The sequence below is a fragment of the Seriola lalandi genome, unplaced genomic scaffold (genome assembly GCF_002814215.2).
Source record: "Seriola lalandi dorsalis isolate HSWRI2012SDOR001 ecotype SW California unplaced genomic scaffold, Sedor1 jcf7180002054573, whole genome shotgun sequence".
Taxonomy (NCBI): domain Eukaryota; kingdom Metazoa; phylum Chordata; class Actinopteri; order Carangiformes; family Carangidae; genus Seriola; species Seriola lalandi.
The window spans coordinates 1,270,606-1,290,436 of NW_019525126.1; the positions used below are offsets into that span (position 1 = coordinate 1,270,606).

At 43.1% G+C, this 19,831-nt stretch overlaps 1 protein-coding gene across 1 annotated transcript in view; it reads left to right on the plus strand.

Annotated features, from left to right (window-relative positions):
* LOC111663175 (latent-transforming growth factor beta-binding protein 2) overlaps positions 1 to 19,831 on the plus strand; it is an 84,819-nt gene that overhangs the window by 17,633 nt on the left and 47,355 nt on the right. The window contains exons 4-5 of the mRNA XM_023417266.2: positions 16,804 to 17,072; positions 18,120 to 18,314. Coding sequence (XP_023273034.1) covers positions 16,804 to 17,072; positions 18,120 to 18,314 — 464 coding nt within the window. The remainder of the gene's footprint in view (positions 1 to 16,803; positions 17,073 to 18,119; positions 18,315 to 19,831) is intronic.

Genomic DNA, 19,831 nt, shown 5'->3' on the forward strand with positions numbered 1-19,831 from the left:
ATCATTCACTTTTTAGCCAGTTTGTCATCTGTGTAATTTCTCTCCACCAAACCACTTAAACATTCTCAATTACATCTGACATTTATGGTGCTCCTCTTGCTAATTGTGAGGGTCTTGTGTCATTTTGCGCTTTTACTGGTGCTATGGATTTACGTTGGCTGAGCCATCCACATGTTTGTGGTAGCTCTGAAACTCTGCTAAATGTTTTGGCAGATGGTTCATAAGAGTTTTATACATCCTCCTATCCCAAAACGATTATCTTGGAGTCATAGTAAATCTTCTAATCAATACAAGACCTCTGTAGAGTGCACAGTTGCTATGCATATGTTTTCTTTGTTCTTGACTCACAGGACATTTTTGCGTCCTGAGTCACAGATCTGGGAAAAATAGAAAGAGACGAGGCTACAGGTTCAACATTTAAGAGGCAGACAGTGTTCCTGAGTCACAATTGCCGTTACTACGTCTGCTTTCACAGTCATGTTTCTACTGAAGCTGACTAACTGTTTGTAATAGGTGCTGTTAAGTTCAAGATGAGCCATTTCCCTTTGCTGCAGTACAAAATTGCCAAGCACGCAGCTCAAACTAATCCAATTACTAGTTGACAGATTTCCCTGAAATCTTCAGGACAGAATAAAAACTTGTGCCAAAATTGTAAAATGCCTTCATTTATACATTAGTCAAAAAATTATTTGAATATTTGATTCTCTTTCATTGGTACTTCCAGGAAGCAATTTGAGTGCTTGTGTAATGCACATTTAAAGCTCAGCCCTCGTGAACTGCTGCAAATGTTCTGCATTCTCTCGGCCCAGAATGATCTTTTAGGGGTGGAACAGTGTTCCCCCTGGAGAAGTGGTGGATGCAAGTCTTGGTTTCATATATCAGGCTGATGTTCCACTGTTTCCAAGGCTAGGAAAGCACGAGCAATGTGAGGTCACACAGAGTGAGAGTCGGATAGAGAGACAAGACCAGTGCCAAGGCTCAATTAAGGAGTAAGAAGAGGAGTGGGGAGGACAGACGCTCAGGCTCAGATAGATCATGTTGGTCTTGCCCCCACTTGAAGAAGCAAAGGCCACTCCGTACAAGCAGCACCCAGCCAGTATCCTTTCATTTTTCCCTACTAGAGAAGGTGTGAGGTACTATATATGTCTTTCTTGGAGCGGACTTAACTTGTTATGTCAGGATCACCCTATTACTGACCCAGCCTGTCAAGTGGCGCCAAGAACAAGAAATAGTGTAGAGAAGGAATGAGACAGACAAGGGGGGACCGAACAAAAAGAATGATAATAAGAGAAAACATCAATCAGAGAAAGAAATTTGTGCAGCTGAAGAAGGGAAAGTGGCTGAGCAGTTTAAAGTTTTAAATCAGTTAAATTCTCCATACCTGCTGCTCGGCCTTACTTCTCACTATCCAGTCAGCTCTCGGTCACAGTCTGCACGTCAACAGACAGGGAAATTGTCGTGTCTGTGGTTGCTTTTAGGCGGTTTGTCAACATCTCAGTGAAGATGATGATTAACTCAATTTTCAGCAGGCCAGCACTTAAAATTTGTGCGGCTAGGCACAGGCTTTTTCGATTAGGCATTGAGCAACTAAAAGAGAATTTGCAGTCTGGTTACTCTGTTAAAGAGTAAGTGCTTTTATTAACACTTGATTGAAGTAGCCGTTTTTTTCTTTGGCATGGCTTTGACAGTAGGTGTTTTTAATTACCCGAATTATTTACTTGAGCAACATTTGCATGCATCAAATCGTTATAGACTTCTTTTGCAACAGCATATTTTTTTGCGCTTACCCAATAACATTACATAAGTTATTCAGAATTTTTTAAGTGCCTTTTCAAAATGTGGTAACACTGAAATGGACAAGACCATCAGAGTCGAATATTAAGATGCCGTGAAGATTTCCTGTCCAGCTATCAGCTAACAGTTTCCCTCAGTGCCTCAATGTTAATTTTCAGTCATCTCAGAACGAAACTCTGAGTTCAGACAGAATGCAAAGCTAATTTTGCCTCTAGAGTTTTTGTGCAAATTTGTTGATAGGACTGTTTATTCACCCCAAACAGGCTTTTACTGACAGTCAGTACACCTAGATTATAGCTAGCTAGCAACCTAATCATTGTTACCCATCACTTACCACAGGGTAAGTGTGAAATTTTCACTTTCTGCTTGTGGGGACAAATCTTTACTTAAACTGGTACCAGTCTGGGCGAATTAGCTTCTATCTTTGCCCAATTACAGCTTTTTCTATCTGAACACACCTTTGTGCTTGCTCTATTGCCCATATGGTATAACCACATCTGTCCATCCAAAAATGTAGCTTCTTTAAGCTGAAATTTCTCTCTATGAAAATCTAATGATTGACATGTTGTCAGCCCTTTCCAAGTACACCTCCACTGTGAAATGTTATTTTAGAGTATAAACTGTTTCATGAATACTCCTGCTGGATGGGTCCAGCACATTTATCAGTGACAGCTTTGGGTAAAAGTCTTAGTGGGATGGACAAAACATATGAGGATTCTCCTGTTCAGTCAAAACTGTGAGACGTGAACACAACTCCATACCCTACTCCCTCTTCTTGTATTCCTGTCTCCAGGCTTCCACCTTTCCTCTGACCCTTTCAACTGTGTCCCAAAGGTCTCAGCTGCCTGTTCTGTGGGACTCAAACTGTAAAATTGAAAATAGGTACATCCTATATGCAGCTGGCAAACAAATAACTGTTTCCTCCTCTGACCTGTGCGGTGGAACAAATGCATTTTGCTGCAACCCAGCGTTTCCTGTGAGTGCTGTGCTCAGCAGTAGTGAAAGGCTTGTCCCTGTCAGCACATGATCTTGCAGATCACAGCTGGTCTGTCAGCTCCCAGTATGAAGGTCAGGGCCAGTGGCGAACACTCCTGGCTAAGCTGGTGATAAAACATAGAGGAGATATTCACCAACTCCTATGAGTCCTTCATATTAACGTCACACCCCTACCATTCTCTTACATCAGCCCTCTGCAGGAAACAGAGCAGGGCAGAGCAGGATGTGTGCGCAGTATGCCGGTCATCCCTCCAAAGGTCATCTCTCTCTGGTCTCTGATCTCTCTCTGGTTACATAATCAGAGTCGGGACAGCTGGGCTGGCAGCACTTACCTGGGTAACAGAGCTATACAGTGATACTGCATAGAGTTCAAGTTGGTATAGTCTTTGAATTAGAGCTTAAACATACTGTAGATCTGATTATTAAATTACCTCTTCTATTTTAGAACAGGCATTGTCTCGTCTCGATGTGGAGTTTATAGTTAAAGCTTTTATTTACGTTCTGCTAAAGCACAAAGGTGGTGTTCTTCATTGCTTCACCAACTTCTTGAAAAAATGAAATTGCACCGAGTCAATCTGAACTACCTCTCGGTGTGATGTCACAAATTGAAAAAGTAATGATAGTCACTATCCACCTTTTCTAAAGCTGTGTTCAGACAGACAATAGCACTGTGTGAAAAAACAGGGCCCCTTCATTCATTTAAATGAGGCCACTGAGACGCAGGGGTTGTTTGACAATAAAGTCAAACCTAGCTTAAATTTTGCTACAATCCAATGCAACATCATCAACACACCAGGACTTGAAACGTGTCGGCTACTGTAGTTTTTTTTTAACACTGTGCTGTTTTAGTGTGAGTGCCTGGCAGTTTAGTATCTGACCTAGACAGTTAGTGTGCCAATGCTTTTTAGACACAATGTACAGTGGCTTGCAAAACTATTCATACCCCTTGAACTTTTCCACATTTTGTCACGTTACAACCACAAACATAAATGTATTTTATTGGGATTTTATGTGATAGGCCAACACAAAGTGGCCCATAATTGTGAAGTGGAAGGAAAATGATACATTGATACTGAAAGGTGTGGCATGCAAAAGTATTCAGCCCCCTTTACTCTGATACCCCTAAATAAAATCCAGTGCAACCAATTGCCTTCAGAAGTCACCTAAGTAGTAAATCGAGGCCACCTGTGTGTAGTCTAATCTCAGTATAAATACAGCTGTTCTGTGACGGCCTCTGAGGTTACATTGGAACATTAGTGAACAAACAGCATCATGAAGCCCAAGGAGCACACCAGACAGGTCAGGGATAAAGTTGTGGAGATGTTTAAAGCAGGGTTAGACATGGCCGTTCACCTAAACAGACAGGCCGGGCAAGGAGAGCATTGATCAGAGAAGCAGCCAAGAGGCCCATGGTAACTCTGGAGGAGCTGCAGAGATCCACAGCTCAGGTGGGAGAATCTGTCCACAGGACAACTATTAGTCGTGCACTCCACAAATCGGGCCTTTATGGAAGAGTGGCAAGAAGAAAGCCATTGTTGAAACACAGCCATAAGAAGTCTGGGGTGGAGGTTCAGCTTCCAGCAGGACAACGACCCTAAACATACAGACAGAGCTACAATGGAATGGTTTAGATCAAAGCATATTCATGTGTTAGAATGGCCCAGTAAAAGTCCAGACCTGAATCCAATTGAGAATCTCTGGCAAGACTTGAAAATTGCTGTTAACAGACGCTCTCCATCCAATCTGACTGAGCTTGAGCAATTTTGCAAAGAAGAATGGGCAAAAATTTCAGTCTCTAGACGTGCAAAGCTGGTAGAGACATACCCCAAAAGACTTGCAGCTGTAATTGCAGCGAAAGGTGGTTCTACAAAGTATTGACTCAGGGGGGCTGAATACTTTTGCACGCCACACTTTTCAGTTTTTTATTTGTAAAACCATGTATAATTTTCCTTCCACTTCACAATTATGCGCCACTTTGTGATGGTCTATCACATAAACCCCAATGAAATACATTTACGTTTGTGGTTGTAACGTGACAAAATGTGGAATAGTTCAAGGGGTATAAATACACTTGCAAGCCACTGTACCTTGTTATACCAACTTGCTGCAGAAAAATTGTAAAATAACCGTTAAGTAAAGCAGTTATGTATTGTGATTGCAATTGAAGGATGATACAAGTTGATTCACTTTGATCTGATACAATGTGTTTTGATACAATAAGATATGATATATAATACAGTATAATGTGATATACAGTACAATACATAATAATAATAATAATAATAATAATACAATATGATATGGGAAGATATGATACTATACAGCACTTTGGTAGAGAAAGCATGATGATAAACTTTCACTGTTACTAAGGATAAATAGCTTTTTACCAGCCTAATGTAAATATGATATAATACATGGGATCAGTTCAGATGTTAACCTAATTAAATGAATAGGTTAGGTCATTACTGATAAAAGGAAGTTTCTTTGTTACTGTTGTTTAAAATTCAGTTTTTCTGCTATCAGTTATATTCATTCAATAACGGACCAACTCAGTACCCAAAATAAGGTTACTACTCTTCAATCCTTTTGATTACAGTTATAACCCTGGTCTTCTTTCAAAGGTAACTCTTTTAATTTTACAACTAAAAAGTCAGAATGAGTTTAAGAGGTAGTGAACCAAAGTTACAGAGGCACAAATATTTTTTGCCTTTTGTTTTAATCTTTTTTTGGGCATAAAAATGGAGTAGTACCTTTTGTATGGAAAACACTTTGGAGCCATAACCACAAGTCTGAACCAATTCTGTGTCAACAGCTGTTGTATTGATATGGGAATCCTAAAATAATTTGCACAGATAGAATCAGGAGACTTAGAGCTTTCAAACAATGGATAATTTGTAAAGGCTGTGTGAAGATTGATTGTAGTACAAACCAAAACACATCTTAAGTGGTAATATCAAGGCCAAAGTGTCCCAATGGTGGGATATCGATATCAGAATCAGTATATCCCTATCTATCACCACTGGTTCTTCATTGCAAATGTTTCAAATTGAATTTCAACGCATCAGTTTCTTGGTCTATTACTGAAAGTAACTGCTCAGTACAATTTTGCAAAGTGCAATTTGCTTCAGGGATGATTACAAATTTGGTCACACCCAGTGACATACTGAGATGCTGAAGAAAACTAAAAACACCCAGTGACATGGAGCAAAAGACCCTTAAGTGAGTGATACATACGGCTTTCTCTGCATTAACTGTTATGCTTAAATCAGCCCCACCGTTTGCCTGGTGACTAATAGGACTGGCGGTTATGTGGCTTGTTGACTCAAGGCTTTGCACATAGCCACACAGCTGTTTCTCAGAGGAAACTGTGGTCATAGTGGGAGTTCTCCATGTTAATCATGGATCACTGCTTGCTTTCACTCCCACTCCAGACAAACCACACGACCAGCGCTGACGGGAGCCTCTGTCAAAATCCTCTAGGTGACCTTAGCACCTGTATCGAAATATTGTTTTACTATCATCACCAGGGTTCCTGGTTGTAACGATCACTGAAGAATTTGGAGTATCGAGTGTAAGAGAAACGCAGAGCTTGAATAAAATATGATCATAAATGTTGAAAGGCGGGAGTGGAAATTCGCTCAACAAGTTTCTCATAACTCTGTTGAGAGGATAATAAATTAAAAGAGTAGCCCAAATCCCCACAGTAGCTTTCCATCTCATAATACTCTTGATGCCTTTGACTTTGATCAGATATGGGTGTTCTTAACACTAAAATATATATCTAAACATTCGGCCTGGGAAAGTTTTCCTACTGTACCACCTGGCAGTCTGCTTAGCTGCTCAAAGAGGACATGCACAGAGTCATCCTCACGTCTCCCTTTTTGGTTGCTGCCAAAACAGAGGAGGTCTGCAGATGGGGAGTCATGGGCTAAAGCAGAGCCGAGGGGTAAAGTGCAGGGTAATTCCCACAGGTTGTATGTGTTGCTCTCACATGAATGAGGACTCTATCTCTACTCCAAACCAGGCATATGACCATGTGTCCAGAGCTGTGATTTGTATCCCAGCGTGGGTAGACTGGGAATGAACTTGAACGGGGTCAGGTTAACTGGCTTTCTGCGTGTGGATTGCAGGCGTGTTTGTCTTGGTGTGCTGGTGCTACAAACTTGACCTTTGCCCTGACCCCGGTCCCTGGTGAGCATTTTCACTTGTGATATGAATGGGATAGGGCTTTCCGGAGCATGGTTGGACATCCTCTGCCATGGTTTTGTGATGTTGTAGGGGGCATTGTGTACCTCTGCTACTGTGGGTTTACATCAACATGGCAGAGTGCAGACTCAGCCGTGGAGGCCACCCTGTCCTCAGGTGAACTCTCTACGCGCTAGAAAAGGCAAGAAGGCGCAATGTTGAATTTTGAACAGCACATGATGGTAGAAATTAAGATTGATGCAGCATATGTTGTTAAAATGTGTGTCTAAATGTCGTGTAAATTTTCGAATGTGAGGAAGCTAAACACACAACATATTGAACGAGCCAGGCCAGGAAGACTTGGTTTTTTTTTTTCTTTCTACAAACACAGAGCCAAACGAGTCCCATGAGTATTTGGCTTCCTGCTAGGCCAGAGGGAACAAAGGACCATAGAGAACTCAGCACTCAGCGTGGGACAGATATGTCTTTCTCTCTCTCCATCCCAACTCTCCCGAAGCCCCATCCGAAACACACTCTCTGTGCTGTGGTGCCAGCAGGCTCAGCGTCCTTGGCCAAATCCATCTCATCAAGCAGGCCTGTGCAGATGCAGCTGTCGAAGGCACAAATACTGTACAGCAGTTATAGGAAGAGGGGCGCCTATCCCAGAATGCGGTCCAGCCTCCAGCTCCGGAGCTGAGGCAGATGGAGACAGCATCAATCAGGCTCATCCCCCAGACATGGGGCAAGGTGTTGAAAGCGTGAATTAGCAGTATGGCTGTGCATGGGACCAGTTAATCTATTCAGATGTCAGGATGTAGGGTTCCCGTGGGGCCAAGTGGTGGAGCAGACCTCCAAGGGCGGCAAACATACTCATCCAAGTGCTCAAGTTCCCATTTTTCTTTTATCCAGACATCAATATACAACTTTGTGTTGGTCGCCTGTCTGCATTTTTTTCTCGTGTTGTCAGTGAACCTCTGCTCAAGTTTTCATTGTTTTTCAAAACCATGTTACAGGTCTCTTAAAAAATTCTCTCAATCACCTCTCTTATTGGAAACCCTCTCTGGCTTATTGTCAAAGCAGTCTGACATATGACACTAACCAGTGTAGGCACAGTCTCAGTCAGCACTTTGTAATGGCTCTTCCTGCTGACCTGTCTTGCGGCATTTTACTAAGTGAATGATCAGAGCAACTACAATAAACTGGAGAGTATTGAATGGCCTCTCAGCTCCCCATGTCTCCAGGCATTTTGATTCTGGCCCCTGAACCACAGCAACCACACTGCTTTGCTTACATCCAGAATCAGGCCTTTCTGGATTTCTTATAGCTTGAAAACCCCACTTTATAAATGCTGAGGTGAAAACAGACAGGTTACCACAGCTACTGCCGCCCTGGAGATAAAAAAGGAACTGGTTATTTCACAGTTTGTGGCCTGTGATTGAGTAGACTGCGGGAGTCATATGTTTTGATCATGTAATGTCTGAAAAACCTCAATGAGGTCAAATTCATAGAAAATCTATTTTCATGCTGGCGGTGGGGGCGGTAATACCTATAAAATTAAGTGGAACTTCATCTCTTCATTTGTCTGTAAGGCACTTTGGCTGATCCAAATAACAGTCTTTGCTAAATAAATTTCTCAAGAACCTTTTCTGCTTCCCAGTGTGCACTAGGCCCAGTTGTTGCACTAATATAAGCCTCATCCCCTGGGGAGAAAAAAAAGCTTTCTGAATCAATCCAACCCCACTGTAATTCATTTCACCCAGGCTCTGGCTGCTACTAGCGGGATTCCTGGAAGGCCGTCCAGACAGAGAGAACATGATTTAATCCAGCCTCCGTGGCTGGTGCGATAAGCTCTCCGACACACCCAGATTTTCACAAGGGGAAATATTCTGCCAGGACCCACAATTATCCAAGTCATAATGACTAGAGATTTTATCAAAGAAAGACTGGGCCTTAATTGCTCACTGATGTTTAGCCTTATGCGGCCACGTATGAAGAACTTGTTTCAGGAGAAAGGAGCTTATCGTTAAAGTTCTGCACATGTTACTGTGACTAGGTGTTTTGCCGTTATTCCTTGTTTATAGTATGGGACACTTATTGGGCTACTGGCACCACTGGCAACGTTAAATTCAATTTCCAAGGAGCATTCATTCAAAATTTCATAATTTTGTTTTTTCCCCTCAGTATTCTGACCTTTCAGGCTGTATTCATTCATTATTCATTTTTCCAAGAATAAAATCTGTTGTTTATTGTTGCTTTGCAGAGACATATTTTTTTGTTTCACCCATTCATTGTTGCTTACTGAGATTTCTTTCTGCATTTTATTCCCTCCCGTATGTGTGATCATAGTTCAGATTGTACACCTTTTATTTTTGTAAATTGAATAAGGTGCTATTTACATTTTTTTCCTCTGAAATCTAACCAATGGTTAGATTTTCAGATCTCAGTCTAACCAGTGGTTAGATTTCAGATGCAAGCTCTTTAAAGGAATAGTTCAACAACAATATGCTTACACTTTCTTGCTGAGAGTTACATGAGAAGACCGATATCACTCTCATATCTGTGCAGTAAATATGTAGCTGGAGCCAGCAGTTGGTTAGCTGAGCTCAGCACAAAGTGAAAGGGGGGAAACAGGTAGTTTACCAGCTCTAAAGCTTGCTAATGTGCACATTATATCGTGTAAAAATATCACTTGGCAGTTTTATGAGGAGTTATATACTGTTCCTTGCCAAATATCTAGCAGAGGCTCTCGGAAGTTACCAGTCCCTGCTGAGAAATGGTCCATTGCATAACTCCCTGTGAAATTGCAACATGATGTTTGGTTTTTGCACTGATTAAAGAAAGACAATTAAACGTGTGAATTAAGTAGTGAGCTTTAGAAGTTATGGTACATGGATTTTGTTGCCTTTGGACAGAGCCAAGAGTAACAGAGCTGTTTCCCTCTGTTCCTAGTCTTTATGCTAAGCTAAGCTAACCAGCTGCTCACTGTAGCTTCATATGGACTGTGCAGTAGTGTGAGTGGCATCCATCTTCTCAGCTAACTCAGCAAGAAAACGATGAAGTATATTATATGAAACTGTCAAACTGTAAAACAATTTTCAGCATCGAGTTTTTCTTTTTTTTCCCCCTTTTTTTTGTGACTTAAACTTTATTGAATTTCAAACAAAAAACACGCCCTAAAGCGAGTCTATATGTTTTCAAATTGAAGAGCCCAGCACTCAAGCTAATGCTTATAAAGGTGTGTTCACTGGTTCCCCTGTAGCAAGCTAAACCGCAGAAATGTTCCCTGTTTATTATTGCTGCCACCTTGCCCAGTTCTGAGATCCATTCCTGGAGTAATAGTTTTTCAATGAGAAGTTGACATGCAAGCTTCATGATTATCTTGCAAAACAAACTGTGAGAAAAGCCAAGACTCTGGAGGTTAAAACATTTATTACCAGAGATTAAACATCCACAAAAAGCTGTAATTTAGGGTAAGACTTTAATGTGACAGAGGCCCATGTTGAGTTATTTTTGAATTTCAAGTGAACACAAACTTTACCAACATGGCATTGCATGACTCAGTTGCTACGAGGAACGCACAACGACAATATAATGAAAGTGAGCTTGGATATTGTATGTATCGGTGCCTGCTGAGGATCAAACCTCAGGATTTTATTGAAAGAAACACACAGGGACCTCGGTGGTGAATAATGAATGGATGAGGGCGTTCTGCATAAAGCCTGAGGAATGAGATGTGTGACCACAGTGGGGTTTGACCACTGGTGGTACAGATGGCTTGGTGCGCTGACTGGGTGAGTAAAACGGGATTAATTCTTTCTCAGCCCGCAGAGACTATACACCTCCTAAAATACACCAAGGTTGTTAAGACTGACCAAATTCTGAATTAAACTTTTCCCTTTTTTGCCTGTGAGCCCTGAGAACATGGGAAAACAAGCCCATCTTCTCAAATTAAAAAACAAAATAGACCTAAAATTTCCAATTTGTAATAAATTTCTTATCAAATATTGGATATAAAAGCTGACTTTTCCCTAAATCAAATTCTGAAGCAAACAAGTCATACTTGGAAGAGGAATCCTAGTCAATCTACGATAGTATCTTTATAATCTGGAATGTTTTCCTTTTCGTAGCTACGTTGTAGTTAATGTTTTGGACTTTGCAGAGATTCATAACACTATTGGGCTTTGAATAACAAAACATGAACAAGAGTCAAGTGTGTATGTCTTTGCTAATGTTCTTGAATAACACCCCTAGGGACTAGTTTCAACAGTCTGCGCTCTCCTTCCTTGTCTGCAAGCTTTAGTCTGTGAAATGTGGAGCACCATCTGTTGTAGAGCCTTTTGCTGAAAAACATCTCTCTCTTGACACTCAAATTTAAAATCTAGAGCAGAATGATACACGATCTCTGTCCATTCCAAGGTGTTTCCCAGTTTAACAGTGTTTCCTCTGAACACTATAGTATTTTTCCAAACTCACTGGTTTTCATGGTTTATTTGTTTCATCACAAACCATCTGAATCCAGATCTCCTAACTGTTGCTTTGCCGCTTCGTAGGGAACACTTAAAAGCTTTGGAGTAGCGCCAATATGCTTTGCTGTATCCAGAAACTGTTTGTGCCCCTCACATGGTGCTCTGTAAAGCTCTCAGTTCTCCTTCTCTGACTGCAAAAGTGCATGTCCCAAATACACACTCATAAATCTTGTCCTCCTTTGTTGCCAACAGCGTTTGCAGTGGTTTAGCAGTACAAAGTTTTCATTGTTTCAGCTGCTGTTTGCACAATTTTTTAGATTTTTCTGTTCCCTCCGGTTAGACTGATGATCTGCATATCCATGGGCGAGCCTTGAAATGAACAACAGTCTTTAACGCTTTCTCTGAATGCGATGAATGTGTGTAAACTTTGATTTACACTTGGACTTTGACGACCGTCGTTTGGTTTCCCATTTACCAAGTAGCTTTCAAATTGCCCTAATTATGTGCAGTTCTTATGTAATAAGGGCTTTTGGCTGATGCTCCGTGTTGGAAAGAGGTAAATGGAACCATTAAACATTTTGTTTAAATAAAAAGAATAATGACTTGATTTTCCTCAGCAGGATAGAGAGAGACTTGTGTTGATTGGTCCTAAACCTACTGACGGCTCCAGAGGTTTGCCGCCCGTCACTTTGGAGGTCATGTCCAGTCCAACACAAAGAAAACTGTGACGGGACAAAGTGACAAAGCTGGGAGCTATCGAGTTTTGTGGTGCAACCCAGACTGGGATGCTCATGCCAGACACTCCTGCCTGCTGTCAGACGGTCTTGTTTAGACAGTCTGTCTAAAGCCAAATGGCTCCATCCAGCAACCAGACGAGTTCTTCATATCAGTCTATTTTCTGCATTTGCTGCCATAAGCCAACAATCCAAGCCATTAGATGTGGGTTCGGAGTTAGGTATTCTCAAACAAATCAAAATGAAAAATGAGCTTTGCCAAGGTAGACTTGTGCTGAGCTTCAAGTGCTGAGAGGGCCTGTGAAAAACCATTTAAAGGACCAGTGTGTAGGATTTAGGGGGATCTATTGGCAGAAATGGAATATCATATTCATAATAATGTTTTCATTACTGTATAATCACCTGAAAATAGGAATCATTGTGTTTTTGTTAGCTTAGAGCCCTTCATATCTACATAGGGAGCGGCCCTCTTCCACAGTGGGTGCACCACTACGGTTCTACAGTAGCCCGGAACGGACAAACCAAACACTGGCTCTAGAGACGGCCTTTCGCATTTTTACTTTCCCTGAAAGGCAAAGTGGATTCACCTGGTCGCAACCTGCAACCTCAGCGCTAGACACCACTACTTCCAGCATACATGTCTTTTATTAAAACAAATCCTGACCCTCTTTCCAACCTACTTGGCATCCAACGCCCAGAAAAACTAGGCTCTCCATCTGAAATACTTTAACTGACAAATATGCTTTATTTCATATGGAGATTTATAGAGACGGATGATAACGAAAGCACCTCAGAGGCTGAACTGTTAGTGAATGAATCAGCTGTGGACCATACATTACTATGCAGTGCTTCACATAAACACTGTTCTGGCCTCGTCATGCCGAGTGGGCTACAGAGATGGTTTAAGATGTAAACAATTCCCGAGGATCTAGGTCACTGCATGTAGGTATGTGTGTGTGTGTGTGTGTGTGTGTGTGTGTGTGAGAGCGGGTGTGCGAATGTTTTGGGTGAACAGGATCATCAGATAAATCCTGAATTTCTCCGTTTATCTGAGAGGCTCCTGTTTCCCAGTGGGCAACTTACAGAAACAACACAGTCACCAGCGGGATGATGGGAAGCGGCGTTTTCCAAGCCTCCACTACGGGGGTTTCCTGGCACTTAAAAAAACAATCTACCTAACCGAATTTCACCACGTAACACCCCCTCCCCCAACACACTTTCATCAAAACTTCAAAGTGCACCTAGCGTTTTGCTTGGCAGTGTAATTCATCTGTTTTTTTTTAACAATGTGGTTTATGCACAGCATCAGCAGAAGCTGAGAGATCAGAGGGTTTGCAGCCTTTTTGACTGTCCTCCAGTTCTTGGGCCTGGCTTGTGTTTTCACTCTGTGCTGTTTGTGCTCCAAAACTGCCTCCTCTCCAACTCATCTGGGTCAAGAGGCACGGCTGGAACTGCCATTCATGCTGCCTGTCATGCCTTAATGAGAGCTAATATTCACATGTTGTAATGCTGCGATGAGTTCAAAGATACATAGCAACAGAGTGCCAAGTAATACTTTTGCAGCGCGCTGGATGTTTCATGCACAGTGTCGATTCTTGGCCATCAGTTTGATTTGTAAATTCCTCAAATGTGATGATGTTTAGTTCTAATTGCTTTCCATACATGTGAAATGAATAATGATGAGTGAAAGTGGACAGCGCCAATGTCTTTATGTCTTAGTTGGAGGCCTCCTTTGCTATCAAATATAAACTGATGCTTTGATCAAACGTTTGGACTGAGATTTATCAGCGCATAAGAACAGTCTCTTGTTGAGCACATGTTCTGAACATGAAATAATACATGTCATGTACGAAACCAAGTCGAGTCTCACGCTTTATGCAAGTGAATCTCCCCAGTGTAATCAATGTATCTAAATAATAAAACCTGATTTGGCCTCGCGATTTCAACATCATGTGTAACCATAATGCTTTTTCTTTGGCCATGAAATGAATTGTTCAACATTTTCATAAAGACACTTATTCACATCATTTCCAAGAATTAGATCTGAAGATTGATACCAATGTTATGTCTGTGCATTAAGTAGCCCACGGAGCTAGAGCCAGGCAGACATTAGCTGTAGCTTAGCATAAATACTGGAAATGGGGGGAAACGGCTCGCCTCAAAGATATACTCCCTGACTTCCCACAGAGTTGTTGTCACAGTGAAGTTGTAACTTGTTCTAACCGGTGCTATAGCCTGATATGCAGCATAAGTGCTGAGTAGATTAAATTGTTATTTGTCAGCAGACAAATGGAGAAGTTAAGTCTCCCTCAAACCAAAAACTGTCATTTTTATATTTCTGTTTGTATACAGATTGGAGCTGCGACATGTTAAGTAGTGAGCTTTAGAGGTGCTGCAAGGTATAATTTTGAAATTTGCTCAGTAGAGCTGGGGAAACTGCAGATATTACTTACCACAGCTCAACTGACAACTTTTAAATATATAAGTATTCAATTAGCAGTGAACTGCATCAGTGATATAGACTCATACAAAAGACAAACTTTGTAAATTCAGTGTATTTTTCTCATCATTTTTATTTGCCTCATGTCTCTACCATATGCTCATTCAGCAGCTCTCTTATCAGCCCCATCAGTGATTTAATTAAAAGTGTATGGCCATAATTTGATACCCAAAACATTTTTTCCATCTGTCTGTTCAAACCATGTTGCATGTAATCTTGGCAGAGGTCTTCAAAATTGCTTTCAAGTCACCCAGAACAAGGAGGGGGGTGGGGGGGTGATTCCTCCTTGGATCGCAGGGGCCTTGAAGTTCCTAATGAAGACATCAAACGTGCAGAGTGAGTCGCGCTTGCCCTCGCTGCCCCCTGATCTGCAGGCAGAGAGGGCAGCGCTGAGCTCATGCTGGGAGGAAGTCACTTTGCCATTGAAAGTGAGAGAGACAGGGTGAGCAACATCTGGCTAAGCCAAGGAAGCGAGGCAGGATGCTTGCAGGCCAGGTGTCCACTGTAAGCGATGGAAAAACCAAATCATAATTTGGAGTGGACGGCGTAGCAGGGATAGCCACCTCCTGTCTGTCCTCACCACCTTGACACAAGCACCTCTTGTTTCCCTGTGACACATCCTATTCCCGGGACTCACCCCGGAGAGATCTGGGTCAGCAGCTGTCTATAGGTGCTGCCTTTTGAAAAGATGACGTGAGAGAACATTATCAAACGTTTTGTCTCTCATTTCCCCTTCTCATTTAGTGTCCCGTTCCTCTTGGCAGCAGGAATGTGGTTTTTTACTCAGTGAATAAAGAGACATGCATAGGCTTGTGCTACATCTAGCACAGCTGGGACAGGGCGTGTGTGTGGTTCAGTGTATGTGAATGTGTGTACACGTGTGCATTTTAGAGTAGCATGCACACGTGTGTTTATTTGCCTGATTATCTTTGTGTTTCTGTGGGTTGGCTGAGCTGATTCAGTGTTTGAATACGTGGTGTGTGGCTGAAAACCCAACGTATTAAATGTTAATGCATGGTTTATATCCTCATTTGGGGTTTGATTACAGCCTCAATTACATTACAGGGACACAGGTGTGCTTTGTAGAACTGCTCTTCTCATCTGCCCGACATGGTTCATCTCTGTCTTGCTCTGCTGACGGTCTGTCAGGGCAGATCAGTGGGATCCAGATGTTTTTTTGCAGGGCTGAATCCCAACATTGCCCGAGCTTTCCTAGACCCCCAGAGCTAAGGTAGGTCCGTCTGCCTGTCTGTCTGAGAGGCACGCGCCTCCCCCAGGTCGCTCACATGAGCTCAGCCTCCAGATCGCACAGCACAGCCCCGGTAATTGACCCAAATCAAATGCTCACCGGTAAAAAAAAATGTGCCCCTCGCAGCTCTGGTCGAGCTTTGTTCTGCGACCCTAGCTTTAATACTTCCTCCAGCCCAGTGCAACCCTCAGGATGTTGCTCCCTGGTTGGCCACAGTCAGAACAGACAGAACAGGGAGTTCATAATCTAGTCAAGCAGACACAATGGGTGATGGAGAGGTTTTGTAGTCCTGATGGAAAGATCTAATGTGTTTAATCACACACTTTTCTCCAGGGCAAACAGACCAGCCACACACAGACACAGACGCACGCCACACATGCACACACACACACTCACACACACACACACACACACACACAAACTGGGACCAGTGAGTCTTATTCCCTTTGGTTGCATGATACTTCATTTTTTGTTAATCAGTGGTGAAAAATCTTCTCATGCGAAATGTCTTTAATGTCAAACAGAATCTTTCATTAATTAGTGAGGGTCATGGCTCTCTGACTTACAGCAGATGTTAGTTGAGAAACCCAGTGTGCTTAAAGAATGATATGGTATTATTAATTTGATTAAAGCAAAATTATTTCCAAATCGTTGTGTCTTATCTATAAAATCAATTAAAGCAAAGCTATGACCTAAGACAGCGTGTTTGTCTCTTAGGGATATTATTTTCTGTTGCACACACTGACCACGCTTAAATGGATTTCACGGCGATGCACATACGTTGCTAATGGGAGTATCTTTATGAGTGTATATATGTGCGGGACATTAGCTTTTGACTGAGGTCATATGTTTATGGTCTTGTGATGATGTGATTGACAGGACCCAAGTGAGACGGGGACCCCCTGACTCCTCCCCTCAGCAGACTGGGACCTCCCGCACTGTGAAACGTTATCCATCATCCTCTGGGCCTATCACCTCGAACGCTCTACCCGGTGGCAACGGCTATGCTAACGGCCACAGCAATGAGCACAGGAACCGGCATGGACACAGAAACGGTCAGAGTAATGTGCACTCCTTTAACAGTCACAGGCCCACCAGCAGTGACAGCCAGCTGCACGGACAGTTCAACAATGCACTATCACCAGCAGGTAAGGACAAAAAAAAAAAACTGAGCATATCTGTCAAACACGCTGAAATGACCGTCATAAAACTTTTATCTGCTCTCACTTTCGCCCTCCACCCTTCCTAGCCTCGTCAAAACAAACACAAGCCCATTTTCACTCAATTCACTGAGGCTAAGATACATACATACACATCCTGTGGTGTAATCGCTAAATGGAACATTAGCCACAAGGAAAAAAAATTGGCTTCTTCCCAGGCTGCAGTTCACATCTCCCACTGTCCACCCACCCCACCCCCTCTGTGGTCTGCATCACACCAAACAGATCGACATTTGATATCAAAGCTGCATGCAATGTGTGTGTGTGTGTGTGTGTGTGTGTGTGTGTGTGTGTGTGTGTGTGTGTGTGTGTGTGTGTGTGTGCGCGCGCGCTGCTGGTCAACAAACACATAATTGCTGGAGAGGACTGTGAGCAGTGTGTTTGTTCTTGTGTGTTTGCACAGCTACATGCTTTGATATCTTTGGGAATCTGCACTGTCACCTCTCTGACATGACAGGCACTGAGCTCTGGCGCCTCTACCCACAACAAAAAGAAATGTGAGCTTGCCTTTCCTAAATTTTATTCTCCTTTCACTACCTCATCTTCCTCTGATGCACTCTCCAGCGTACACAGCTGTCTGCTGTTCAAGCTTCTCTTGTTTTTTAGCACTGTACCAGGGCAACGGCTGTTGAACAGCTTCCCACCATTACACAATGTTCACTTGCACTCACGCTCTCTTTGTCTCCTTCACACATACACACATCCAAAACACCTTCTCCCAAAGATAAAGGGCTTGGAGTCAAGCCCAATACCTAATAGTATCCTCTCCCCTATTCGCTGGCCTGTGGCACATCGCTCGTTCAGCTGCAGCGTGCCACTGGCCAACCGTCAGCACACACCCTCACACACTTATAAACCTCCCTTTGCCCAGACGGGGAGTGTGTCACAGTGAGGCTGAAGGAGAAAGGATGCAGCTCATTTCCAGCCTGTCTCTGCTGCTGCTCCTTCTCAACCAGGTGTGCGTGTGTTTTCCAGGGGCCAACCTCACCTCCAACCTGGATCGCATTAAGATCGTCTTCACGCCTATGCTGTGCCGCAGGGTGTGCAGCGGCGGGCGCTGCTACAACAGCTGTGAGAGGGGAGACATCACCACGGTTTACAGTGAGACCTCGCAGCAGCAGCAGCAGCAGCAGCAGCAGCAGCAGCCAAAGAACCAGGGCTTCAGACTCTGTGAGTGTCGACTCCAGGCCTTCTGATTGTCATTAATGCTGATCTTTCTCGTCTGCTTCTTCTTGTCCCTACATCTCTCTTTTCCTCCCTCTTGCTGTCTCTCTTGCTTACTTTCTGATTCTCACACACTTTCCCCGTGTCTCCATCCTAGTTTCTCATTTCTTTTTTATGGGGTGAGCTTGACAAAATGGGCTCCCAGTGGCATGCCGTCTGTTCTGAATACCAAGCTCAGAGAGGAGGCAGAGTGGTGGAGATTAAAGCTGAGCGCTGCGCTAAAAACTCTCACTGTCAAAAAGAAATAGAGACAGGGAAAGCAGGAGAGACAGGGGTAGAGCAGATTAAAAGTGGGCTGTGTAAAAGAGGACTAATCTCCCCTCGCACACACACACGTGGTGGTCCCACGCTCCCAACACTTAGCCCCATCTCTTTGCGGTTTACACCTCGCGGCTGGCCCCGCCGTTAACCATTTAATGTGCTCCCTGGGAGAGAAGGAGCAAATGAAAGAGGAGATGGAAAGGCAGAAAGAGAGAAAGAGTAGCAGCATGAACAGGATTTTATAGGGATTACATTAAACCTGCCATTTATCCGGGGGGCTTTGCTCCAAATTCACACAGGAGTGTCCATGGGAAGGGAGGGGGCGGTCAATGCCAAGGGGAGGGTCGTACCCCTCCATGTTTCTTAGTTCTCTCATCAGTTATAAGGGTCCAGCTGAGGCTCAGACTAATTACTACTTGGTGGATTAGAGGTGAAGGGTGCACATACCACACACATACACATACACGTCCTCTCCAGTCACAACTCGCATAAATACGAACTCATACATGCAACCATCCTTCACCTAAGTGCACCAGGCTCTATGGGGAGGACCTAACTGACTTATGAATATATAAACAGGTTGATATTGCAGATTTATGTGCCCATTAATGGGGTTTTGGAACGTGGCGTAGATATTCCAAACACTTCAGCATCCTGGCAGAGGCCTTCCGCAAGATTACATTCCTGGCACCTCCACTTCTTCCCTGAGCAGCAGTTTGTTTTTATGCCCCATTTTTATTCCCTAGAAATATCCCTTCATTATTTAAAGGCATGCGTTAAAGAGTGCGTTAAAAAGAGATTGCTTTCCATTTAGGCTTGCATCCTGTTATTGCTTGGGTGTGCGTGTTCGTCGAGGAATGTCAAGTGGACAGCAAACAGCTATCTCATGCTGTTGTTATGTTCCTTACACGGTGCAGTAAAATCTGGCTGGATAATTATAACAGGCTCCCTTGATACGCGCTGTGTGTACAGCGCTTACTTCAAAACCGGATATTAGATTGGGCAGAAGTCTGTTTATTGAGTGAGAAGTGTGCGTGCGTGCGTGCGTGCGTGCGTGCGTGTGTGTGTGTGTGTGTGTGTCTATTTGGTTGTTAAAGGTTGTTAAATAGACAGAAAGGGAGCGTGGCGTGCAGAGTCGACAGTAGGTTGTTGTCTAAGAATAGTTCCTGCCCCATGCTGGGGGGCGGGGGGTGAGTGGGGTG